The sequence below is a fragment of the Triturus cristatus genome, chromosome 11, assembly GCF_964204655.1.
Source record: "Triturus cristatus chromosome 11, aTriCri1.1, whole genome shotgun sequence".
NCBI classification, from domain to species: domain Eukaryota; kingdom Metazoa; phylum Chordata; class Amphibia; order Caudata; family Salamandridae; genus Triturus; species Triturus cristatus.
The window spans coordinates 422035557-422063442 of record NC_140594.1 but is presented as its reverse complement, the minus strand read 5'-3'; the positions used below and the strand labels follow the sequence as shown (position 1 = coordinate 422063442).

The following is a 27886-nucleotide window of genomic DNA, read 5'->3' as shown; positions in this document are numbered from 1 at the left end:
ACGCCAAACTAGCGGACAAGGTGAAAGAAAATGCGGCAGCGTTAGTAGAAGTAATTCCCCGACAATCGCAGGCGGACTCTAAAATTGCAAAACTGCAGGAACAAGTGGCCATATTGATGGACAAGGTGGAGGACGCAGAAGGAAGGGCCAGACGGAACAACATCCGCGTCATCGGGCTACCGGAGAAAAGTGAAGGAAACGATCCGGCCGGTTACATGGAGCAGTGGTTCCGGGACTATGTCACAAAAGAAGGACTCTCCACACAATATTGTATTGAGAGAGCACACAGGATACCGACGGGCCGCCCGAAGCCGGGGGCCCCACCCAGACCCCTAATTGTGAAACTGCTGAACTTTCGCGACAGAGACATCCTCCTGCAGAAAGCTCGGGAGACACCACTTATAAACTTTGAGAACACAAAAATCTCCCTATATCCTGACTATACAATGATGGTCCAAAAACAACGGTCTTCCTTTCTAACGGTTAAGAAGAAACTCCGAGATTTAAATTTGAAATATGCACTACTCTTCCCTGCCCGTTTGAAAGTAATATATGACCAAAAAACCTACTTCTTCGAAAGCCCAGGAGAAGCGGAAGAATGGATAGAGGTGATGGACATAACACATGCTGGCCCAACTGCCTCACACCCCCCAACGAAGAGCACGGCGAGACTGGAGAGATCCCCAGGGCGACAGACGCAGAAAACACGCCGGACTCCTGCGCGACACCACCTCACAATGCAACAGATGCAACAGGACAAATCTCAGGCAATTGTGGCGACGGCCGCGTTCACGCAGGACTCGACCAAAACGGCCACGACCACCTCGGAGGAAGAGGCAACGCATGGGTCGGACTCAGAGGGCAGCGAGGCCTTGTTTCCTTCTGTGACCCCGCAAGTTATCAAAGATTTATACGGATGACTGTACTTGCAAGTATAAGTATATATATTTGCACTGTAACTACACAAAGGGCTCTGACACACACTAGTAACTCTATCGGCTCACCCACAAAATGGTTTAATGATTTGGCCTAGGGTCCGTAGAAGCTCCACCGTATCATTGGTTTGTACGATGCACCACATGACGGGCGCTAGCGATGTCCCCCACATGGCGAAGGCGCTATACACGACCGTTAGGTTTTTATTGTTACAGTTCAGTTGTATGGTCTGGTATAGTTGGAGGGCCAGACCGAGTATTGGGATGTTTGAGGGGGTGGGTAGCCTCACAGTCTGGTGCTGGAGCATAAGATTGAATTCTTTAATTGCCACAGGTGTCTCACCAAAAACACAACGGAAACGACATGACGATGCAGGGTAAATACACCATTGTAACATGGAACATCAGGGGCATGGGGACCGTGCAGAAACGGCACAGGATACACGCACACCTACAACGGCGAAAGGCGCAAATAGTATACTTGCAGGAATCTCACATGATTGATAGTGAGGTGGCCAAATTACGGAAAAAATGGAGAGGGCAAATCTTTTCCACCTCGTACTCCAGTTACGCATGGGGTACCACCATCTGGGTACGGCACGGCGTCCCATTCACAGCGTTGGAACAGAGGGTGGACAAGCTAGGCAGATACATCTTTGTAAGGGGAACACTGGATGGCCAGCCAATAGTCCTGGGAACGATATACGCTCCGAACTTTGACCAGGACAAATATTGGGACATAGTGAATGGAGCACTGGTGGGATGGGAGTCGCAGCCGTGGATACTGGGAGGGGACTGCAACGCTGTAATGGATGTGACGCTAGACAGGTCACATCCCCCATTGCACGGTGCAGGTGTCCATAAGCAAGCAGCGGCACTGGGCAGGTGGGCAACTGGATGGGACTTATGTGATGTCTGGCGGATGAGGCACCCTGCGCATAGGGAATACTCCTACTACTCTACAGTACACGACCTACACACACGAATTGACAGAATATACTGCTCCAATAGGATAGCAATGCAATCACTAACAGCTACATATTTGCCAAAAACCTTCTCGGATCACAACCCGATGGAAATTACCTTGGCGTGGGGGAGGGTCCCTACACCGGTGCCTACGTGGAGACTGTGGCCGCAGCTACTGGAAGACTCTGTTTTCCGTAGTGACATAGCGAAAACCATTGAGCAGTACTTTGCGGAAAACGCTGACACGGCGACGAGTAGACTCGTAGAATGGGACGCCTTTAAAGCCGTGATCCGGGGCAAAGCGATAGGTGCTGTAGTGGGCGCAAGACAGGAACTACACAAAGCACTAATAGACGTGGAAAGCAAACTGGGGAACCTAGAGCAGGAGGTGGTGACTAACACTGACTCTAAGGGCCCACTACAAGAAGCGAGAATACGACATGCGGAGCTACTGGAGTCCTTGCGGGTCATGGACTATCACGCATACACGAAAAAAGCACATGCTGAAGCAGACAGATCGGGGGCACTACTCGCCAAGATACTCCGGGACCCCCCCCCCCCCCGGCAGTAGTTATACCTGAAATTACACTGGCGGATGGCACAAGGCTCACTACACAGGTAGACATCAATACAGCCTTTAAACACCACTACACTACATTATATGGAGTGGGGAACCAAACCCCTGCGCCCGCTGCAGAAACCTTCCTTTCTAGCCTAACGTACCCCAAACTCACAGAGGAGGCCCAGAAAACTCTCACAGGACCCATCACCCAAGCTGAGATTCGTATAGCCTTAAAGGGACTTCCGCGCAATAAAACCCCTGGTATAGACGGGCTTCCTGCAGAATTCTACAGCACATATGCAGAAGCTCTGATACCGCAACTCGAAAGGCTATATAAAGCAGTATGGGACAAGGGAACCTTACCGAACACAATGGCACAAGCGTTGGTAATATCCCTCCCAAAACCTGGTAGGGATCACACGGACATGGCCAACTACCGGCCGCTGTCCCTGCTCAGCACGGAATACAAAATATTAAGCAAGGCGCTAGCAAATAGATTGCTACCATCTCTGCCTGGATTAGTTCACATCGACCAGACAGGGTTCCTGCCGGCACGCAGCACGTCCTTAAATATCAGGAAATTGCATTGCTTAATGACGGAGGCCCCGAAACATTACCCACACGCGGGTTGTCTTTCCTTTGATCTAAAACAGGCCTTTGACTCTATCAGCTGGGAATACATGTTCCAGGCCCTGGCACGGTTTGGAATCCCGGAAGGGTACATCACCTGGTTGCGAGTGCTCTACAGGGGCCCCACGGCACGAGCAAGAACCGGTAACCATATCTCTGAGGAATATTCCATATATAAAGGGACCAGGCAGGGCTGCCCTCTTTCCCCGCTAATCTTCATACTAGCACTAGAACCCTTAGCTATTGCATTACGCAGTGGCTTTACGGACCGGGGCATAGTAATAGGGAATATGACGCATCTTTTTTCAGCATACGCGGATGACATCCTATTGCATCTCCGGGACCTCACTGTGCCGTTAGACCCAATATACGACATGTTCCGGAGTTTTGAACGGATTTCTGGACTAGTGATAAACGTAGGGAAATCATATGCTTTCTTTTTCGCAGAACATGCAGAAACCCGAGATGTGGCCTTTGGAGACGCGCAACTAGAGGTGGCCCAGAATACTTTTAAGTATCTTGGCATACAAATATATAGGACGACTGATGATATGCTAGAGGGAAATTTGCACAAAGCAATCCGGGCCCTGCGGTCCAGCATAGGATTCTGGGCAGTGCTGCCACTCTCTGTAATGGGGAGGATTGCCATAGCAAAAATGGTGGTACTGCCGAGGCTCATATATTATTTTACGAACTTACCGCTAAAAATACCACAGAACACTTAACTTATTGAACACAATGCTAACTGAACTCATTTGGGGAAATGGCAGGCGACGCACAAGTCTACGGAAATTACAAATCAGCACACGAATGGGTGGTCTGGGTGTACCGGACCTGAGAGCATATTACTATGCTAGCCAATTACAGTGGCTATCGTACTGGACGGCGGGACGTAACCTGCAGGAGATAGGCTTCACAATGGCAGACATAGATAGAGGAGCGCTACACAAGCTACTACTACCGGGTAGTAGACCACGGGGTGACCTTCCACCACTGCTGGCCACAGCGCTTCACTGCTGGAAGGCAGCAATACACTATACTCGGACCCCCTCAGCATACGCAGGAATCATTCCCTTACTGGGGACTCCCCTGCCAGGAGGTACGCTTACGAGAGGCAGGTTGCAACCCTGGTTGGATGCAGGTGTTGGCACGATGGCAGATCTTTTTGGCGACGGCACTTTATTAGATCACGATACCTTCATAGACGAAACGGGGGCCCCGGCACATTTATATATCATACACGCTGCATTGCTCAGATACATTAGGTCACACTGGGCCCCGCAGAGACAGGAACCCATAACAAATGAACTAGTTAGGACGATATATCATATGGGAAGAGGCAGGCACCTTATCCGATGGATCTACACTGGTATTAGCACACACACGGCGGCTGATCTTACCACACTGAGGGCGGCATGGGAGAGGGACATAGGTAGAGACATCACGGACAGAGAATGGACACGGATACTGGAACACCCACGGTAGATATCCAGGAACGCAAAGTTCAAATTCATACAGACAATGGTAGTGCACCAAGCTTATCTTACCCCACATAAATTAAATCGATTGTTCCCGCATACTACACACTGCTGTCCGCGATGCTTATTAGAGGGAGTGTGCCTATTACATATGCTGTGGACCTGCCCCAAGGTGCGGGGATACTGGGATGCGGTCCGGCAGAGCCTAGGGGAGGCGACACACCGGGAAATACAGAACACACTAGAGGAATGTATTCTGGGGCTTCACAAACAGGCCTCAAAGTATAAAGTGCAATACCGTTTTATAGATTTAGCGCTCATTCTCGCTAAGCGTAATATAACTATGTGTTGGAAATCGCGGAGGCCCCCAGATACGCTCACATGGCATTCGGAACTGGCGAATTGGGGCGCTGCAGAGAGCGCGGCATTGCACACAGAGGAACTCAGGGGGCTGCGGAAAATACCAATAGCAATGGAATGGGATATAATGTTGGAAGCGATAAAATCTGTAGGCGAAGCCTGAGACCTTACATAGAACATAGAATGCATCAAGGCCCACAGAGAAGGACGACGAGGGTCTTGCATTGTTAGCACAGGAGTAAATGTGTTGTATAAACTAGACACGTAAATTGGGCTGAGTACACCATTGAAAGGTAAAAAGCACATGGCACAGACGTACACAAGTGAGGGGGGTGGAACGGGAGGGGGGGGGAGTTGGGGAAAGTTTCAAGTACTAAATACTGCATAGACATTATTTATAGCGGGGGCGGATACCCCGGCAGGCCTTGTAACACTTATCCTAGGATACTGAAGACTAACTATACAGCGATGGAATTCTACCACACACGAAGTAGGGTGTGATATGTACAGAATAAGGCTGCTACAAATGTATACTATAATGTCTTTGTACCGTGAAATCTCGAAAATCAATAAAAAGTTTTCAAAAAAAAAAAAAAATCCAGGAGACGCATCTTCTTGAGGCAGAGATAAAAGACATATTGAAATCACAGAAATGGGTGGATTCCTTTTTCTGTACAGATCAGACAGCTAATATTAGGGGGGTATGTATTCTCTTTAAAAAAATCTGCCAAAGCACAGATCTTGCAACATAAAAAAGGACCCACGAGGGAGATGGGTAATATTGAAAGTTACTATTAGAGAGGCCCTTCTCACATTAGTTGGCTATTACGGCCCGAATCACGATGATCCATCTAATCTCCAATCTATCTTTTCTCACTTATTGGACTTCCCTGAGCCGGTGGTGTGGGCAGGGGACTTCAATATTGTCTTGGATCCCAAACTGGACAAGACCCCGAATAATAGAGCAATTTCTTCTACGAGAACAAGATAATCTCTCCTTATAATAATGTCGCAATTGGGCCTTAAAGATGTCTGGAAAGAAAGGTCAGGGCAACTGACCGGGCTATCATTTAGAAATTTTAAATACGGTCACAAGTCACGAATCGACTATATACTGACTAGCCACACTCTCAGTGATAAAATAGAGGACATAATATATTTGCCATCACACTTGTCGGACCACTCCAGCATTCTATGGATCTTACAGAATTTAGGCATCCAACAGGTTAGGACGTGGTCTTTTGATCGAACTCTCCTATTGGAAACAAGTGAGATGAGTTTCCTCCTTCGGGAGACAGATCTTTTTTTTTTAGACCAATTTGGGAACTGTCGACATCACGATAGTCTGGGACACTCTTAAGGCTTTTTGGAGAGGTATAATAACTAACAGGGCAAGTTATAGAAGTAAGAAATACAAAGAAGAGATTGAGGTCTTGGAGGTAGAAATGAGGAAGGTGGAAGCAAAACTAAACGCCCAAGAGGGAATGGGACATAAAGTATTTCTTGAGATTAAAAAGAAACTGAAGGAACAAATGGAGTCGGTTCTCCAGAGACGGCTTATGCGTAGGTGGGAAGTGAGTAAGATGGCCCATTTTTAGTATGGGGAAGGCGCTGGGAAACTATTGGCTTGGAAGATCAAAGCAGACCAGCACCATATTAAAGAGATTTCAGTGGGCAAAGATCCCCCTATCAACTCAAACGCAGCAATAGGAGAAGCTTTCCTGGATTATTTCCAGGAAATATATAAAGAGACCTCCTCAGATGATAACTCTAAGGCAAAGTCTTGGTTGGAGAACATCGCTTTAACACCGATTAGCTCTAATCAACAACAGGGGCAACCCATCACACAGGAGGAAGTAAAGAAAGCACTGGCTAGTGGAAAAAGGGGTAAGGCGGCGGGTCCGGATGAGCTGCCATTAGAATGATATCGCGCAATGGGAGAAAAACTAATATCGGTAATGACTCTCTTGTTCAATAAAATCTTTATAGACGGTATTAGCCCACCGGTAACATGGAACGATGCCACTGTAGTCCTTATTTTGAAACCTGGTAAAAATCCCTCCAGTTGTGGGTCTTATCGGCCTATATCATTACTAAATGCGGACTATAAAATCTACACAACCATCTTGGCTAACAGACTGGGGGAGGTGGCTAAAGATATCCTTCATCCTGCCCAAAAGGGTTTTATGAAGGGGCGACAGCTAGCAGACCTCACTTACGATCTTATTGGCGCAATAGATATCGCCTCTACATGCTCGCTCCCTCTCGCAGCCCTGACCTTGGACGCCACCAAGGCTGTCGATAGGGTGAACTGAATTTACCTATCGGAAGCCATGGAGAAATTTAATGCACAAGGGTTCAGCACTATGTAAAATATAAGTTTTCTTATCAAAGTTCAAGCTTTACACAGAAATAAGTCATCCAAGATATTTGATTCTTGAAAAAGTTCCTTTATTTTTCTTTAAAATGTTTTCTTTATTTTCCAAAGATCAAGAGATCCCAGCCAATCCTTCATCCTCAAAATCCTCTTCAACATAGTTAAACCAGCATGGTTGAGGAGGAATCATTTGTTTACGGCTCATCGTGCATATCCATCCCCTCTCAGACTATCAAGAATCAGTAAGAGTACACAAGTCAGTTGCCAAAAGTGTGGTCTCCTCGAGGCATCGGATCTCCATATGTTCAGAGACTGCCCTTCCATCCAGCCATTTTTGGAGGAAGTACAAAAAACCATTGGAGAGCATTTTGGGGACGGCAATCAGAATCGATACCAAATTAATAATCTTCGGTTTACACACCCAGACATTAGGCCCAGCCAGACTTTTTCTTTTTTATTCAATTCTTTTGGCAAGAAGACAAATTTGTAAGTACTGGGCAGTCTCAGCCCCCCCCCCCCCCCCCCCCACTCACTCGGAATGGCTGACCTCTTTATATGAAACATCCAAAATAGATATGGCCAGAGAAGGTAGCAGGAAAAAGCTTGCACACTGGGATTTGCTGTCATCTTGGAGATGAGGTTTTTTTGTTTTTTTCCCTGTCCTATGAGTATGCCTATTGGATACTCCCAGAGCTCATAAGGTCTTCCAAGAGTGGAATGATACCTAATCTCCCCAAAACAACAGTTGGGCAGTGCCTTTTTGGTCTGATAATATACCCCTCTAGGCTATGGGCTGAAAGTATCAAGAGAATCCGAGGGAGAAGCCCACGTTATCCTAGCCTATCATTATAGGGGTATATATAGACTGTCAGCACGTTTTGGGTATTGGCGAATGAGGACAAAAAAATAAAAAATAAATTCTTTTAGTTCAAAATAGGATTTCGTAATTGGGAGTGTGTCTCAGACATTGTTTGCAGTGGTGTTGGTGAGTTGCTGCTGTGTTGCATTGGTGGGGACACACCTCTCTATCCCCGACTAGTAGACGTGAAAACATTTAGAATTTGGAGTCATGCAACTGTGAACTGTCTGTGACCTGGCCGGGGAGGACATGAAAGAGCTGGATCATAAATTCGGGGCTAAAAAAAAACAACAAAAAAATGTCTTGAAATACAGAAGATAAACAGCACTTCAAATAGGTTTAGAAGAGAGTGGATAATAAGATGCCCAGTAGAAATAACCAAGTAGCCCTGCAGGGTGCAAAAGGCAGTCATTCAAAATTCATAATAGGTCATTCGCCATGGTGTCAACTAAATAAATAAGATAACATTTGGAACAATAAACTTGGACAGGTTTAGTGCCCTCCATAAGTGACAGAAAAGGAACAAAGTCATGTGACAGCACTGTTCAAGTTAGTTCCCCCTCCTCCCACCAGGTCGATGCACATTTTGATATGAGCATTTGTCAGAGCCTCCTTTGTGAAGCGGGACCTGAACCAAATTATGATTTGGAAGGCCACAAAGCCCTTTCTGAAAAGCTTTAATTTTATAGCTCTTTTACGTGAAGAAGGTTTTGCTACTTTCTTGATGTGTAGGTTTAACACCCAATGCTTCCCGCAAATCAACTTGGGCTAATCAAAAAGCTTAACTCTACACAATCTTAGGTCCAGCCAAGGTTTTGAGTACTAATCAGAGATATGATGGACCTTTTCTCTTGCCCAAGCCAGATCAGGTAGAACGCAAGTGTTCGATTTGATAGAGTGCTGGAGCCTTTCACTGCATCAGAAAAATAACATTTGTGCATCTGGTTATGGATGCATCTGCATCTGGATCCAATCAAACTCAAAATGTTGATTTTCTGTGCCGAGGTAAAAGTCACTCCCAGTTCATGAGGGCATGTCAAATCACACGAGTGGTGCCTTTTCAGTACGGTTACTGCTCATTCATCTTACACTGAATGTACCTTTAAGCAGACTGCAATTCGGTTCAGTTCTGGATTGCTCAACATTTGGATGTGGGTTTGTGCATTGCCTGCATTCATTTGGAATTGAAGGCGATTCAATTTCATTTACCACGGCACAAGCAGATGCCCAAGTGGCAGTGATAATTAGAACCCATGTACAAGTGTGTTAGTTGTGTTATTTAACTGTACTATCAATTCTCATCAGTTTGCCTGTTGTCGAAAGGAAGTATCGGAAACACTATAAGGCAGAGCAGGAAATACCAGCCAATTTTTGTATCTGGTCGTAAAGGATCTTGCACTTTGCAGTGGCATGAGGACCTATAAGAAGCATCAGGACATTAGGATATCTTGGGTAGAGTGACAACAGGAGGTTCTTTCATATTTCAGATACACACTGTTGTGTCTTGTGTTGCTGGCATGCTGCATGAACCTATATGTCCTTTGTATGGTTCTCTGGCTATCCCTGCTACAGCACACACACTGTGATGTAGGTGGTGTTCTGCAGATGAGCAAGCCTTTATCTGAGAGTTTAGTCTGTAGAGTCAAAGAATGAGCAAATATGGAATCCTGCTCCTGGTGGGGGCAGATTCTCTATTTTGTTATAATCACGAACAAAATAAAGCAAGTTTATTCTCGTCATGTAAACTTTTCACCTCTAAATATCCCCAATACAGATCACAAGGTGACAGCAAGCCAAATTAAAATATGCTGTAGACTTTAAGCGGCACCTTTTTATACCATTTTTGAGGTCTCTGGAGGTGAGCCTCCATGGAAAGATGTGTTTATTACCTTCGCAATGTGTGTAGCTAGATAAATGTTCACCGGAGGAAAGGGCATTCCACTCTATAAAAGAGAGCATGCTGACGGCTGTGCTGTCAGGGTTCCTGCAGCGAAGCATTGAATGCCCCTTCTTTATATCCTAGACACATATAAGATGATCTCAGTTTTAGGAAGCTGGTATTCTCAGTCTAACACCAAGACACCATCAATGGCTCCAGTTCACGCTTTACAAATGTTGCAACGTAAAATTAACATAACAATACAGGTCAAATAAGAATATTGCTAGGTTGTCCCAGAGGTTTTCCAAATATTTCTTTACCTTTGCCTTGAATAGGAAATCAGTAGAGGACAGATCCACAACACTGTGACTAAGCGTTTCTGGTTCTGTCACTTTGCGGAAACCTCAGTGTTTAGTCAAGTCATGTGGGTGTGAGAAGCCTTTCTTGCCATCTAAACTGCCTAGATGCTCCCACTCATGCTGCTTTGCTTCTATCTTTGTTCGACATATTTGCGGCTTATTTACCATGACATTCAAGGTGGGGTCCCTAACTTTTCATCTTGGGTAGATCTTAGCCAAGCCGCCTTTAGACTGCTTTATCAACCAGTTTTGTTTTTAGCACGACTACAGACAGTTTTAGAAGTGGGTTACCAGTGCTAATGAGATCAATACAGGCCCACAGCATCTCACAGGTGGTTGATTGTTACACTGTGCCACTGAATTTATGTAATTGGTGAGGCGGATGGACAATGTAATTTCTACATTTTTATTTCACAATAATACAATAATGAAGCCACCCTATGCCTAATGTGCGTATTACAGCAACATATTTCTTTTGAGATTAAGTTGAATCAATACAATGCGAGGCAACATGTTAGCTTTGCCAATGTCAGTTTTGAAGTTACTGCGCTGCCATGTCAGTAATTTTGTGATTTTAGTGATGTTGCTATGTAAGGTTATCAAAGACTTCTTAGAAAGTAGTATTGGTGTTTCTTCCATGGATACCTGTGGGGGAACAGGACGATTGAAATGATTTCTTTTGAGCATGTGCCGACAGTGTGGACTCCTAATGATTATGTGATCCTTGCCTACGTCCATATCTTGAACCCCAAACATGCCTATCACATTCTATAGAAAAGACATGAACAACCAAACAGTATGTTGCAATTGCTTTGCTTATTTCATATCCATCAGGGGCTTCACTACTTTTTCGATGTAGGTGTTCACAGGCCGATCATCATGGCTCTTTTCTGCACTGGATCACAGTGAGGGGCCTGCTTTGGAGGTAACGTGGACAGGTGTCTCCCGGCCGCCATATTCTTCATCTCCACAATTGGCCTTTTTAGGTCGAGCCTGGGCAGCGCATGCGCTGCTCTGCACGGCATACTATACTGGAGTATGGACTTGAAGTCCCGCCCATTCTCCACCGATATTTGTCATTGGCTTGTGTCATTGTCCTTCGTAAATGCTGGCATCCGACTCCCTAAAAGGCTTGTTAGTCCCTCCTTAGTACCGCCTTCTCTTTATTGGTAACGTCCCATGAGGACTGACACTTTCTTTGGTTGTTAAACGGTACGTCTTATTTAGTCTGTAATCTCTATTTTGTTTAATGAGTTTCTCCTACTGCACGCACTACATGATTTCCTGCAACATTCAGCGCGCCATGCACGCTTTCACAGGGCGCTTAACAAAAAAAAAAAAACTGCATTTGTCAACTTTTCGAATGCTATTTTTGGTTAAAGCGCCCCATACAGCGCTTTCACTTTAATAGCGCCTGCGGACCTTTCTTTAGACACGGTTCGTCTCTAAAGAAAGGGGGGTGTGGCCTCTACTAACGTGAAAGCGCAGCATGGGGCACTTGTAAGCAACAAGCATTTGCAATGCAATAGGTTTCGCATTTTAGAAACTTTGACCTATTGGTATTGTAAATGACAATGCCTATTATTGAAGGTTTTTTAAACGCATAAATAAAAGGCGTAATTTACAATGCCAACAGCTCAAAATCTCGCAATTGCGAGACCTAATGCACTGCAAAATGCTGGTTAGCTCCCTTCTCCCTGGACTCTGGTGTCTCTGTGATTTTCCTTTTATACAGACTTCATCATATACTGATTTTTGCCTTTTGTCTGGGCTTTTAACTTAATTCGCTCCTCTGTGAATCCTTTAGGCTCCCTTAAACTTGGGTCTTGATAATAATCACATACTGTTAAAGGATTGAAACGCTAAAGACTATAGAGTTTTTCAAACCAGAACATCTACATTTATGTTAGATAGGGTTGCATACCAAATAAGTCATTGCGATGCACCACTATTCCCATATGTCAAGTTGTGGTGTCACAGTTGTTTTCATTGTCTTGTATTATGTTTTTATGATGTTTGCTACTAAAACCATTTCACTTCAAATTTACTTTTACATCATGCGTAACTAGGGAACCTCGTTGCTTTTCAGACATTCTTAGGTGTACACTTTGGTACAAGATGGATTCTTTGAATTCTTCTGGCATTGTGATGAATCTTAATGTCTACGTCACTTTTGATGATTGTTATTGTTTCCTTCTAAAATAGGCTAATCGTCTCACTTTTCTTCCGTATGCAATGCACGGACAACTATTGGATGAGTGCTATCTATAAAAAAAAAAAGTGAGAAATAAATAGTTTGAGCAGTATTGGTAGGGGAGAGAAAATATTTTAAGGAATTTGCTTTCAACTCAGAAGAAGTAGGATGAATACATAAGGTGCACAACAGTAGAGATACTTGGCATACAGACTGTTTAGGAAGTGCTATGGGTTCTGTCCGTGGAATGGCCAGGCATGTCTCCGTACCACATTCTGGGATATAGCCTGTCCCACATGGAGTAGTGTTTGAAGATAGTCCTTGCGCCTGATCCCTATGTCAACTAAACCTGGTTGTTGATTTTATGAGAGTATAAAGTGCTCGCGGGAGTACAAATGAAGTATAATGCTTCAAAAGGAAAAGGAAGGTTAGCGGTGTGAGGGTTTAGCTTCAGGCAGGAGACGCAGCTATATATGAGGGCATGGGCTGAATCAGACCTGCACTTCAAGTTTTGTTAAATGATACTGTTGTGTTGTTTCAAGTACTCCTCCAGGACCTTTTGAATTACCTAAACGGAGGGCTTTGTGTCCCAACCGCTTCCGGAAACCCCCACAGGATATGTCAGCCATTAGACCAGCTAGCTCTAGAGTGCCACTACCACCCCCCTGTATCTTACAGTGGTGTAGGTAGTTTCAGGCAACCACTCAACAGGACAATGTGGTTTCCTCAGGGATCGTGGAAACAGTACAGTACGTTTCGCTCAGACACTTGTGCTTGCTTTCTCTCAGAAAATACACAGGTTGTCGATTAGGACGTTTCAATAATTATTTATTGGTCCAGCGACAATGTTGTGTAAAACATATGTGCTGCGACAAAAAGGAGACAGAGGCATCCGAAAGAGGTTGCTAGTACCAATAGTGTATAGTAGATACATTTCTACCATAGTGCTAATAACATGAACATAAGCAGTTCAGATAAAAACAGTAGCACTTCCATATTCCTAAAATGTGCGCCCTAATTAATTTGCCTAAATGTACCTAGCCTAACCTTGATGTATAGGTGTATATGCGTATAGCATGTGTATCTGTAGCCAAGAAACGCTTAGGGAAGAACCAGCCCCCTCACCTGATGGTTTAAAACGAAGGACCCCCATCTCTGAATCGAGGATGACAACCCACAAGGGATGTCAGACCGATGTGTGTCTAAGATTTGGCATGAAGGACCCCCGTCTCACCGTGGAAGGAATTCTCCTCTATTTTGTAGGGGGGGGGGGGAGGAGAGTGAGGGTCTTTTAAACTAAAGTGGTCACTCCAGGTTTTTTTTCTAGAATCTATATGTTTTTTAAAAACAACCATGGATGTTTTGAAAACAATCAAATGTTTTGAAAATAATCACAGATGCTTTTCTAAACAAGCGTGATCATGCACAGCTGGCTGTTGGCCAAGGATGAAAAAAGTGGTGACCCTTATACAGATTAAATCTGCTGTGCCTGGGGACATGTTTATGTACGTCAGGTACAGGGATTATGATAGAATACGTAGAGCCTGGTGTTGAGGAGACCGGAGCAAGCTACTAGGTGAAAGGTCACCTGTTTAGAACCGTTATTGACATGTGGATAGGTCATTGTATGTAAAGATGGGGTATACATCGATGGGACTATCCTAAAAGACATGAAAATACAGCTCTGACTGTTATGATTAGCACAACCGAAAATAGGCATCACCTGAGTCTCTTATCTAGCAACCATTTCAGAGATGTGACCTGCATCTCAAATGAGCAGGTTAGTGGTATTGAAGAGTGAAGTTACCAAAATGATTTAGACATGGCTTTCATACAGGATGCCAAAGCAAACTGGCTGCACCTGAATGAGCTATACTCTGTGTTAAGCACCTGCAACCACAGGTGTATTTTACAAGACTACAAGCAGTAGCAAATACTTCTACATTACTTATTGCCACCTGTGGTCTTTTTCTAACCCCTGTGATTTAAACAAACGGACTGTATGTTAGTAGATTTTTAGATTATGTAGTAGAATCAAATAGCCTTGTCTACACATCTGGGTTCAACAAACTTGGAAGTACACACTGAATTATAATTGGACAAGCTATTACGGGCCTTATCACACAACTGCATGTGTGGGAGCGTGGACTTTGCAGCTCCTATGGAAACTGAAAGTGGCACTTTCACAGCCTTTCTTGTTTCATGAAGCATGGTGTAATTTGCTACTCATTTTAACGTGCGTGGGTTTGATCAAATGACCTAATGAGAGATTGAGTCAAGAGGTTGTGGAATTTCTCTTGTACTACTCCAAAAATACCTTTTATACTGCCTAACCATGTCTGTCTAAACACCACTGGGAGGAATGGTGTCAGAACGGGCTGAACGAGCCAAACAACCACAAGTTAAAGGAGACGCACTAGACCACAGTGCATTGAAGGAGTCTTCACAAGCTTAGCAGACACGCTACAGATCCTACATACCTGTAGGTATTCGCTGCAAGGTGGGTACTCATACCAAACAAATGAAGAGCTGGTAGATCACACTTTAAAAGTATGCAAGCCTTTCACTTTCACGGAGAACAGGTTCACTAAACCACTGTCCAACCTCAGTTTCCCCATCTTGGCCTCTCTCTCTGATCTACTTTCTCACAAAACATGCTCCTCTCAGTCTGTCATGCAAACTTTTGGGGCAAGTTAACTGGTTTGCCATCATCTCAATGGCAAAGCAGTTTCACCCAATTCTTTGTGGGAAAATGATTAAATATCTGAGCTTTCTCCTAATCTTCCCTATTAAATAAAGGTTTCTTAGCTCATACCAACTGAGCAACAGCTTTCCTGCTGAAAAGGTTAACAGGACAGAACGAAATAAAAGGAAAAATAAATTAATTTAAGCCAAATATTTGCTATAAATTTTAAACATGAAATGATCGAAGCGCCAAATGAGATCCCATTCTTCCAAAAGTAGGTTACTAGAGTTAACGTGGTAGTCCCAGTGCTACGTTACCTAGCTCCTCCACAAACTTTTTCATGTGCAAGTTAAGAGGATGGATCACCGCTCCACCGGCCTCGTACTCATTTCCCTCAATCTCCACCGTGGCCAGCCGGCCGCCGACATCACCCTTCTCGAAAATGTCGATGGGCACATTGTTGCCAAATTTCTGACGAACAAAATAGGCTGCAGAAGTGCCACCAATCCCAGCTCCAATAATCGCTAAAACAGAAAGAAAAAATAACAAAATGTAAAGAGCCAAAGCATGTTTTCTTCATATCAAAACTTAAAATTCCAAAGCATGTACTCTTAATTCTTTTCACATCTCAAGACCCTGGGTAAGATTACATAGCTTTCTAGTATAGTATCAGTGTGCTCATTGTTTTCACTCATTAGAACAAGGACTCAAAGCTTTCCTTAGGACTGCGACCCCCAGATGTGCCAAATGCTAGCATTGCTGAATACCAAGACCACCTTTTTATTCCACTTTGCCATGTGAGCCAAGTTTGCTTGCATATATATATATATATATAGATTCCTGCGCCGCGGCAAGAACGATCACCATAAGCGCGTCATCTCTCTCCACGCAAGTGTGAAAAAGGCAAGTGTGCCGAAACGCGCCAAGCTAAGAAAATAAACTAAAGCTGGATGGTGAAGCTCACCCAAGTGTCGGAGTCTGATTTCTGTAGTGAAATTGGGGGTGGTTTGAAAATATATATATATATATATATATATAGTCATCCGTCACAACTAGCAGGAAAACAACCACACCAACGCAGTTTTCTGTAACACAGTTTGATTACAGCAAAACAAACAGACGCGTTTCGAACTTTCGTTCTTTAATATATATATATATATATATATATATATATCAACCACCAACTCCAATCTTCCACAAAAGAAAGGACACCGACACCAACGACTTTTGCTGGATTCACAGATTTAATGTTATCACTCCATTGCTACGCGTTTCGGCATCACCTGCCTTAATCATGCAATGAGGAACGAATTCAGTTTGTGGGTTAAAATACGTAAAAGTTGAATACAAAAAAGGTCCCATGGTGATTCTACACCAATCACTGGCTGTTAGACAGTAAGGAAAGACTTGTTTTTCGCATGTGGATTATCTGAATACAACCTTACAAGTTTCGTTTTCATTTTTTATCTGACACAGAAAAACTTTATTTAAACATGAAATATTCTACACCCCATATTGCTTCATATTTGGTGTGTGTTCTTTCTCTAGGCTATTTGAATACTATCAGAACAAATGTGAACATTCTTAGATAAATATGCACGTGAAATAAGGACATCATTTTAAAAGAAGAAAACTGCATTTGAGGTTTCTTTTCTAAAATTTCCAACAGATATTTTTATACAAAGAAATTTTAGTTCTCCATGTAAACATTTTTTTACCAATAAAGTGACATAGTGCATTAACCTCTATTTGAATAAAGTGCAAGTGCGAGAAAGTGCAAAAAACCATTTCACGTATTGCATGATATATACACACACACATACATATACTGTTACATACACCATGGGGGTACCATCATATTGCTACAGAACATACTCTCCAATAGTTTAGGTAGTTCAGAGATTTTACTTTTGCAGAAATGCATGCATCATCCACGTATAGAAGATAATTAGGTCAGTATGTTCAAAGAAATGTTAATATCATGGGGCCTTAGTGAATGTAATGGTTCGAAATGGGTGCATACTTATGAAAATGGCAAACATGTAGAGTGTGTAAACTAAGGAGGGAGCTATATTAAAAAGAAAACTGGTGCAAGCGATGAGTTGGGAAAAAAAGGGGCTAAAAGACAAAGTGAAAATTTGGAAGAAAATGGTTGGAAGCCAATAGGACTTAAATGTGGGATGTAGCACAGTAATAGTCCAAAGGATGGGGTCAGCTGGAAGTTGGGGACTCGAGGCTGTTTATGCCCTGTAATTCTTTACGAACTTTCCTGCTGCAACCAGATACTTACCATCATACTGCATCATGGGACATGTAGTTCTGGCACTTGGACTGCTGTGACATGCTGCAGACAAAGGGGTTGCAGGTGAGCCCTTCATCATTAGATAGGAGGGGCCTATTTGAGAAACCTTCAGGGAACTCGGATTTGGAACGGAGGCATTTGAGAAAGGCGTGCAGCCGAAACCGGTCATGCCGTCCAGTTTTCTAATAAACAGCCATTGAAACCCCGTTGTGTCCTTTGCTCATCTCTGAAGGGAGGAGAGTTTGGTGCTATATTTATATATATTCATCCGTCACAACTAGCAGGAAAACAACCACACCAACGCAGTTTTCTGTAACACAGTTTGATTCCAGCAAAACAAACAGACGCGTTTCGAACTTTCGTTATACATACACACACACACACACACACACACACACACACGCATATACTGTTACATACACCATGGGGGTACCATCATATTGCTGCAGAACATACTTTCCAATAGTTTAGGTAGTTCAAAGATTTTACTTTTGCAGAAATGCATGCATCATCCACGTATAAAAGATAATTAGGTCAGTATGTTCAAAGAAATGTTAATATCATGGGGCCTTAGTGAATGTAATGGTTCGAAATGGGTGCATACTTATGAAAATGGCAAACATGTAGAGTGTGTAAACTAAGGAGGGAGCTATATTAAAAAGAAAACTGGTGCAAGCGATGAGGTGGGAAAAAAAGGGGCCAAAAGACAAAGTGAAAATTTGGAAGAAAATGGTTGGAAGCCAATAGGACTTTAATGTGGGATATAGCACAGTAATAGCCCAAAGGTGACTCATGACAGGCAGGGAGAGCTGTGTAATTGATTAGATGAACCTGCAGATATCGCTTACTAGTGATATTGGTTTCAATAAAATGTAAGAGAGGAAAGGGGCCGGGCTCACTTTCTATTACCACCCACTTCTAGGAATGAAAGTCCAGATCTCCAGGATGACTGTCTAAACTCCACATCAAACACACAGTGTGGGCAACATTGTGCTAGTGGGTCTAGGTGCTGCGTTTTTTACTGATAAAACTGAATTGCACACAAATTGTCCAGTACTGGGTCTCTAGCCGATATTTGGTGAGTCGTGAAAGTCCATGCAATAAATAAAGAGACCTTTTAAATTCTGTATTTGTCTTATTACATTTGCAGCTCTTCAAAGACCGAGGTCAAATGTCAAGTTGTGACACAAAATGCTGCATATATATATATATATATATATATATATATTTTTTTTTTATCTTGGAGAGGGGTGTTTACAAACCTCTTACTTTGTAAGTAGAGAAAGAAATGTGAATTATGCGACAATCATTCTGAGGTAACTAAAGTGTGAAAGGAAAGGCTGTAGGATGTCATTTTTTGTTGCACACAACAAAATAGAACTACGTTATAAATGAACTGTACACATTCAGCAGTTAGGAATGCAAAAAAGAACATTTGTAATTCTAAAGTGTGATGGAAGCAAAGATTTTTATAGTTTCAAAACATAGCAAGACACTTTACTTGGAGATGCAAAATGATATATATTGACTTAAACCCGTTTTCCACCCATTATCATTTGTGTGCAATATAGTTGTATCAGGAGATCTGTACGTCTGTGCAAATTTAGTGGCCATTTGAATGGAAATGTGTCAGGGACGTGGAATTTAATAAAAATATCTACTTGTCCATGGGATAGGATGCTTCATAAATCTACTTGTCCAGTAAAAAAAAAAAAAAAAAAAACCTCGACCTGTTCCTTTGGTGACATGTAGTTTGGCAATAAATTATAGCAGCATACTCGATTATATAAGAGCTCTGATAACAGCCTTTCTAATTATGCCAGGGCTCATAGAGAAGTAGGGTTTAAATAATAATCATTCCCTTATTCTGCCACCTTTCTGCAGATCTACATACTGGGGCTTAAGGTAGTGGTAAGCAATAGTTCCGGGTTGCAACAAAGTCTGTCCAAACCTACTAACTTGCATGTTTTAGGGGTTTTCTCCAGCTCTTCTTTAATCTTTTCTCATATGGAGAAAGGTTGGAAATGTATTTATGACGAGAGCAGATGTAAAACTTCTTCCAGGGGTTGTAAAAAAGTGGTTAGAGGTAAAGTAAAATTGTAACCGCTCAACAGCTTGTTGCATGTGCAAATCTACACATGCATTTTTGCTCGTGCTAAAATACAAGCCTCATATGATCTAGGAGGAAAATTTCCTGGCCTACTTATGTAAATTATTGTGAATTCATTAAAGACATAACCCTGCAAAATGCAAGGATATATACCAAAGGTGCACTTTAGTGAATTTCTTTAAGAATTGGACCACTAATTCGGTCTGGCATTAACCAAGACTTTTTGTTCTTATTAAAATTCGATTTCTCTCTCTAGCTATCTATCGGCTGGTTTCAGTGCGAGTACTAGCATTCTCCTCTTTTACAACTAGCATATCAACACACAAAGTGGTTTTGTTCAGTGCCAGAACCACTGTGTGCTTTCTGAGACCAAAATTATTTCTCCTTTTTGCCAGTGTTGATTGGCAGGGGCCTGGCTGCTCCCATGATAACGTTTTACAAAAATGATGTCAAAACAAGAAGCACGTTGAAAAAACAAAAAGACTGACCACAAATGTCAGACCTGTTGGCTTTGCCAATGCCAGTTTGTCATGTTTCCGATAAATCTGAGCAAACCAGTTACACTGATTTTCCATTATGAATATTTTTGGTAAATATTTGCATGCATCAACACATTTTACTAAATGATGCTTCCAAACATTTCACAGTAGTTAAGCAAAACGTTTTCCCCCCAATTTCATGTTTTGTTAACAGTTTATTTTGAAAGCAAAAAATCATCAATCTTGCTTCCAAACTTCTGCACATATTTGTATCCAATCCAAGAGCATCCTGGGAGCATTATATGTAGCCTTATATTATTAAACTTTGCAAACATGTGTACACATTTTTATTCTGGAACCATTGTTAGTGAGTCAGGGGCAAGATGGCCGCCGTAGCTTAGGCTGTGTCACAGCCCGGCTCCCTCTCCTGCCTGCTGGGGAAGATGTCAGAATGACGGTGATTTAATTGAAAAAAGAAAAAGGCCTTGCGGTTGGAAAATGCCTGTATGGGGATTCCTTGTTTAAACAAATTCATTAACACTTGGAGATTTTCGAATGTTTGGCGGCGTTCTCACTCCCTTTTTTGCCGCCAGAATATCTGATGGTTGGAAGGCACTCACCGGTCAGAGTCGGTACTGGAGAGAAGCTCTGACTCGCTTACCTGCTATCGGCGTTTGGTGTGTCCTCCGGAGCGTTGTCAGTAGACGCGGTAGAAGTGCTCGGTGCGAGATGCCTTCAAAGTCAACAACACGTAGTGCGAAAACTCAGGTAGCTGCTACGGAGAATCCTTCGTCGGGAGTGGTTATGGAATCAGCAGACGGAGTGGCCGGTGTCCAGCATTCGAGTAACCCGCCTCAGAGGAAAGGGGACCGAGGCGGGAAGGAGAAAACCCGTATAGGAAAGCATGGAGCAATAACTTTGCCGGAATTGTTTGGAAAGCAGTCGGCTAAAAAGGATACTGTGTTGCAGTCTGAGCAGGTAGGGGAGTTTTGCTCGACTTTGCCCGATATTGGTGACATTGTGTCTGGTAGTCTCTCACCCCTTGTAGAATGTGCTGTTCCGTCTTCATCTATTTCTTCAAAAACAGTTCTAACAGTTGAACAGCCAGTGGACAAAATCCAGCTGTCCTCTAATCTTGGTAGGGGGATTCTGGGAGCTGTAGTATGTGATACTCCTTCGTCCAAAGAATTAACTGGTGATTCTGCTGATTTGACATCTAAAATAGATGTATCTGGGTTGAGCAAGGAAGTTCCCCTACAGGCAAGTGCTGGGTTTCAAGAAATCACAGAGAATTTTTATTCCCTGTCTGACTTTGTCGGATGAAAGTAGTAAGGACTGGTCTGAGAACGACGCAGAAAATAGCACGGAGAATGAAGCTGATTTAAGCAAGGACTCTCCGATAACTACAGTGAAAAAAGCCAAAAAAGGAAAAGAACGCCTTACTAACGGTAATAGCTGTTTAGCTAGTAGCGACACGCATAGCGGTCTGATATCCTCAGGACCTACAAAGATTGGGCCGATCTCGGAAAACGTCTCTGGACTTAATACAGAAAATGATTCTGCCATACAATCACTTGATCATGGGATTACGTTGTCAACAATTTATAATACCATGTTGGAACATAGAGCTGAGATTAAATCAGAGAATGTTCGTATGCAAGCTACGTGTCGGAAAGTGCAAAACTCTGTGCAACGAGTTATTAAGATTTGCTGGATACAGCTCTCAGAATGACTGAAGCGGAGTCAAGAATTTCTGCTTTAGAAGATACTGTAGCTGCGCAGAAAACGGAAATGAGTACTATCTGTGATCAGAGGGATGATGTAGTGTTTAAACTGGCGGAATTAGAAAATCAAGCTAGGAGAAAGAATCTTCGTATTTTAGGCATTCCGGAGAAAAAAGAAGAAGTTGATGTTCGGAAATTTGTGTGTGATTTATTTGTTGAAGCTTTTCCGGAACTGACCTCATGGGACTGGTCTATAGAGATCCAGAGGGCTCATAGGATTCCTTTTAATGTGAGGAAAGCTAGGCTGGGAGAGGAAGAGAAACCTCGTGCTATCCTGGTTCGATTCAATAATTTTTTGGCTAGAGAAGCTGTGTTTGGCCTGGCTAGACCTGATAAGAAAAGAGTGGCAAAAGAGTTATATTTTCGTTAGACCTGATTTTTGTAAAGAAACTGTTTCGAGACGTTGGCACTTGCGTCAACTTATATCTGGGTTTCAAGAGAAAGGTGCCATTGTTTATTTGCAAAATCCTGCCAAGCTCAAGGTTACGTTTAAGGGCCAGACTAGGTTTTTCTTTTCTGAAGTTTTGGCTAGAGAATTCCTACGTTCTTTGTAATGTGGGATCTAATATATATAAGGGATCTAGTCTTTATTAAGTCTTCGTCCTGCAGTCAGGGGAGGGAAGGCGGCAGGCCATCTCTATTAGGGCTTGTTTGTCCCTATGCCTCATATGGTGGATTGGGTGGGTTGGGTGGGTTGTGGGGGGTTGAGGGGGGGTTTGGTGAGGGGTTGGTGCTGGGCGAGGGGTGTGAAAAATCATCGACTGCCTGGACATATGATCTTCCTGATTTGGAAAGCATTAATTTTTATGTTAAAGTTGCACAAATATACGAGCAATATATCATCCTAGTTACTTTAGTTGTGTATTTTTTTAAAAGATGTTGGTCTGTAATAAGTTTGCTTTATGGCTAAGAAATTAAAAATCTGCACGCTTAACATTTGCGGGCTAAATGACGTGAAAAAAAGAGGTGTTTGCTAAACTTATTCAGATTATAAATGTTGATTTACTCTGTTTACAAGAAACTCATATTCCATGGGTTAGAAGGGGCTGCTTGAGGAAACTTGGATTAGAATTGGTCGCATGCTCTAAACAGACAGGGGTGAAGAGAGGGTTTGCAACCTCATGAGACGAGGTTTAGGTGTATGTGTCAAGTCGGCAGAAGATAAGTGGGGGCGTTGGGTGATTAGTTTATTTCAGATTGGACAATTTAGATTTACAGTATGTAATGTATATGGACCTAATTTGGACGATACGGAACTTATACACTTTCTTAACCTCGAGCTAGCTCAATGGCCACAACCTCTAGTTTTATGTGGAGACTTGAATATTCATCTTGATGCTAATCTAAATGTTAGGATGACCTCTTTATACAAGGACAGGAAGCCTTGTCTATTTACAGCGCTAAGGGATTTAATTATAGATCATGGTCTGTTTGATGCTTGGAATGCAACCCATGGGGGTGATTTAGGATATACCTTTTATTCTGCCCCGCACAAAAAATTTGTGAGATTAGATTATTTTCTTGTCTCCTTACAATACTTAGGTAAACTTGAGCTAGAGATTTTGCCTAAACTTATATCTGACCATAACCCTCTAGTTCTGGAAATTTGAATTGATTTACAAATAGAGGTTGGACACCATTTATGGTCTTTTGAACGAAGTTTGCTCGCAGATAAGGAATATTGCCAATTTATGCTCAAAGTTATACAGGAGTTTTTTTTTTTTAATAAAGGTACGGCATCCATTCAAACTATATGGGATGCATTTAAAGCTGTAGTTCGGGGGGAAACTCTTAGCTTTTCTCTATCACGACGTAAACAATTGTTGAGTAAATACAAAAATGATTTTAAGATGGTCATGTTAGCTGAACATAAATTAGCTGAGGTAATTAGGTCTGGCGTGGATCCAGAATTGGCTCAAAGAGAACTTGCTGTAAACAGGGCTAGAGTGTATTCTAATTTGGCGGATAAAATAGCTCTAAAATATAGACAACATAAGGAGTTAGCATACGAATTTGGCGAAAAAACTGGAAAAGTCCTGGCTAAAAGATTAAGGCAAAAAGCTGCATATAACGATATAACGAAAATTAGAGATGCCAATGGGGTTTTGCAAGAAACAAGAGAGGGGGTTTTGGAGGCTTTTCAAATTTTTTATCAATCTCTCTACAATGCCCCGCTTAGTGAGATTTCGGATCATGATGGGAGGGATTATCTGTCGGGAGTTCTGACTACAGGACTTACTGAATTACAGGAAACACTTTTATCGGCCCCAATAATGTGGGAGGAAGTCGAAAAAGCCATATCAGCACTAGCTTCGGGCAAAGCAATGGGTCCGGATCAGATCCCTTTGGAGTTTTATCGTACCTTTAGAAATATGTTGAAAAATGAACTATTGCAAGTGTGTCAACAATCCTTTTTGGGTAGCCCCCCGGCTTCATGGTCAATGGCCATTATAGTCATCTTTTTAAAGAAAGGGAAGCAAGATGTGGATATGGGATCTTACAGACCCATATCCCTCCTTAATGCGGATAGCAAAATTTATTTTAAAATTATTGCAAACAGATTAAATAATCTTATGCCTCTGTTGGTATCTAAGAGACAACATGGATTTATCTTACGGCGAGATACGACGGACCATGTTAAGAGGATTATTTCCTTATTAGATTGGGCACAGGCTTCTGGCTCTCCAGTTGCAGTGGCCTTATTGGACGCTGAAAAAGCGTTTGACCGGGTTTGCTGGAAGTTTCTGTGGTCAACTTTAGTTTGGAAGGGCTTTCCTGTTGAATTTATTAATGCTATTCAGGCCTTATATAAAAATCCAAAAGCAGCTCTTTGTATAGCAGGTCGGCTTTCCGGCAATATAACAATTACTAGGGGGACAAGGCAGGGCTGTCCTACCTCGCCTTTGTTATTTGCTCTGTATATCGAGTCATTTTTAAGCAGCCTGGATAATAATGCTGGAATCAAACCAGTTTGGATACACGATATAGCCTATAAGGTGTTTGCATATGCAGACGATATAGCTATAGTCACACCAGATATTAAGTCCGTCCTTCCTAAGTTAATAGAAGCGTCGGAAGATTTTGGTAGGCATTCTGGATATAAGCTTAATGTTGCTAAGACCCAACTTCTCCATTCAGAGTTTGGACGCCCACAAGATATGCACTTTGAGGCGGAGTCTACATATCTGGGAATAAAAATATCTGCCGATATAGATAAAATTGTTCGCTTAAATACTGATACTGTAATTGCCTCTGCTAATAAAACTTTAGAGAAACTTGATAATCTTCATTTATCGCTAAATGGCCGTAGCAATGTTTTGAAAATGCTTATTTTTCCTGAATTTTTGTATTTATTTAGAACTATTCCTCTTTTATTTTCCATTTCTATATTCAACCGGATTGAGAGAATGGCTTCCAGGTTTCTCTGGAGCTATCATAGATCTAGAAGAGCTTTAAAAAAATGTACTTTACCAAGAGATAGAGGGGGCTGGGCAATTCCTAATTTTCAATTATATTTTTGGTCTATCTTTTTACAGAATATAGGTGTTTTACTGGTTAATGAAATATGTCTGGATGAGTCAGTAAGACCTTCAATATAGGAGATGGTATTAGGACAGGAGGCACGCCAATGTTTAGTTCGCATTATTGAGCCGAGCTACTACAAAAAAAACAAATTTAAAATTATTATAACTGCCTTCGAGATTTGGAAGAAAATAAAAAAAAGAATTGGATTTAGCTCTAATTTAAACTACTATACACCTTTAATTAATTGCCCTTTGTTACCGGATATTTTTAAAGACTCAATTATGCATAGATGGCATTGGGCTGGTATAAGTCAACTGGGTGATCTAATGGACGGTCAACACATAGCTTCTTTTCTATCTTTACAACAAAAATATGGTCTTTCTCGGATAAAATTTTTTAAGTTCCTACAGGATCGCAGTTTTTTTAGTTAGAAAGTGCTCTGATAACCAAATTTTGTTTCAAAAGGTTAAAATTATCGAAGCACTTCGGAAACGACCGAGAATCGGCCATATTTATCAATTAATGTTGGCTAATTATCAGGATGACCTATCGACGTTGGAAGATAAATGGCAAAAGAAGTTTGATGTGCAAGGACTCGATATGCATAGAGTCATAGAAATATCTATTAAAACGTTATATAATGGATTAATAAGCCAACATTTTATGTCCATTTATGATTTATATTATACACCTGCTAAACTCGCGAGATGGGCACATGGTAGAGTGAATAAATGTAACCGATACGATCTTACTGCTGCAGATACTATACATATGTTTTTTCTGTGCCCAAAATTAAGCCAATTTATTAGAGATATAGAGAATTTTTTGTCGAATCATTTAGGTGTTCAAACACAAATTACCGCAGAACTTGTTATTTTGGGTGTACAAACTAGTAGCAGCAGCTTAAGAACAGATTTGGAGGATAGATTTCTATTTATTTGCATGTCAATCTTTCGGTGTTGCATTACAACGCAGTGGCTTGATATTGAACCACCTGTTTTTAGCAATTGGCAAGCTAAATTGTCTGTTTATCATTTGGAAACTGCTGTTTATAAAACAAAAGGCAAGAAAAGAAGGGCAAATGGGTTAAAACTATGGTCCCCACTTTCTAATTGGCTATGAATTGAATTTTAGGTTATGATTTTATAGGCCACGTGTTTATTTAGTTAATGATATAGTTAACTTGTTTGTATTCAATGTACTGTTTGTGTCTCGGCTGTCTGATATAAAAATCAATAAAGAAATAAAAAAAAAAAATGGAACCATTGTTAGTAGTGCAGTTCAAGCTTACATTTTCTTAGAATGCTCACCCTAATAATCAAGGCTTTGCATATATGAACAACGTTAACATCTGGACACAAATATCACCTTAACTGTAGACAATGATGCCCTTCCCTGATCCATAATGTGGTACTGTAAACTGGCAGCCAAACTGTTTATGCTGCATAGGATTATAGCCTACCTGTCCCAAAGACAAAAACACAAAAACCTTTTGTCCTTGACCCTAAATAATATGTCCTGGACATTGGGCTATAGGAATTACACCCCCATGAGTTGTATGTAAATGACAGCGCGTTACCACACAATGCTTTAGTTACATTAAAAAAAAAAGCCTGACTCGTGTCCATTACAGCTAGGTGGGTCACAAAAATGTGTTATTCTAAAAGGTTTGGGAAGCACGGTTAGCATATACACCGGCACACACGGCCCGTAGAGTAGTTCCAGAACTAGGGACCAAGGGAGAGGGACACTTGCAGAGGCAGACACTAATTGGTGCTCATTTTATCAACCTCGGAAGGATGAAAGGCTGAGTGGACACACCAGGATTTGCACCTGTGGCCAGGGGGTCAAACGACTTTCTGAAGTGAATCCGTTAGTCCACTGAGCCAGCAGATCTGGCCTGTTCATATACTTCAACAAAGTAAAACACTTCACATCCATACCACACATATTCATAACAATCCCACACACATTTAAACACAACACACTTTGCATTACCAACAACCAAATGTGCCACCTATCACTATCCTTACACATGTAGTCTAGCAAACCTATGCACGTCAACAGGACCTCAACAATACCCTGTACATACTACCCAACAGATTTAAACCTCAACACTACCATGACCGTCCCCACTATCAACAACAAAGCAAGTCGCTAACCGTCTCTTCAACTCTGGGGCCCATCACGAGTTTCACCACATAACTTTAAATTAGGCATATAGGTAATGTACGCAATTTCTATTTCCGTAGTTAACTGAAATTGTGAAATTAAAAGGCAGCATTTGTTGCTATATTTTAGAGTGAAATGGGTCCAAGAGTCCCGTTTTAGATGCAAGGATGTATTTAGCGATGAAAACAGTGCATAAAACGCAAGCGCTGCAAAAAGCAAATGTCATCAT

At 42.1% G+C, this 27886-nt stretch overlaps 1 protein-coding gene across 1 annotated transcript in view; it reads right to left on the bottom strand.

The window, feature by feature from the left end:
• PCYOX1 (prenylcysteine oxidase 1) overlaps positions 1–27886 on the bottom strand; it is a 340694-nt gene that overhangs the window by 198517 nt on the left and 114291 nt on the right. Inside the window, exon 2 of the mRNA XM_085636218.1 lies at positions 15603–15809. Coding sequence (XP_085492344.1) covers positions 15603–15809 — 207 coding nt within the window. The remainder of the gene's footprint in view (positions 1–15602; positions 15810–27886) is intronic.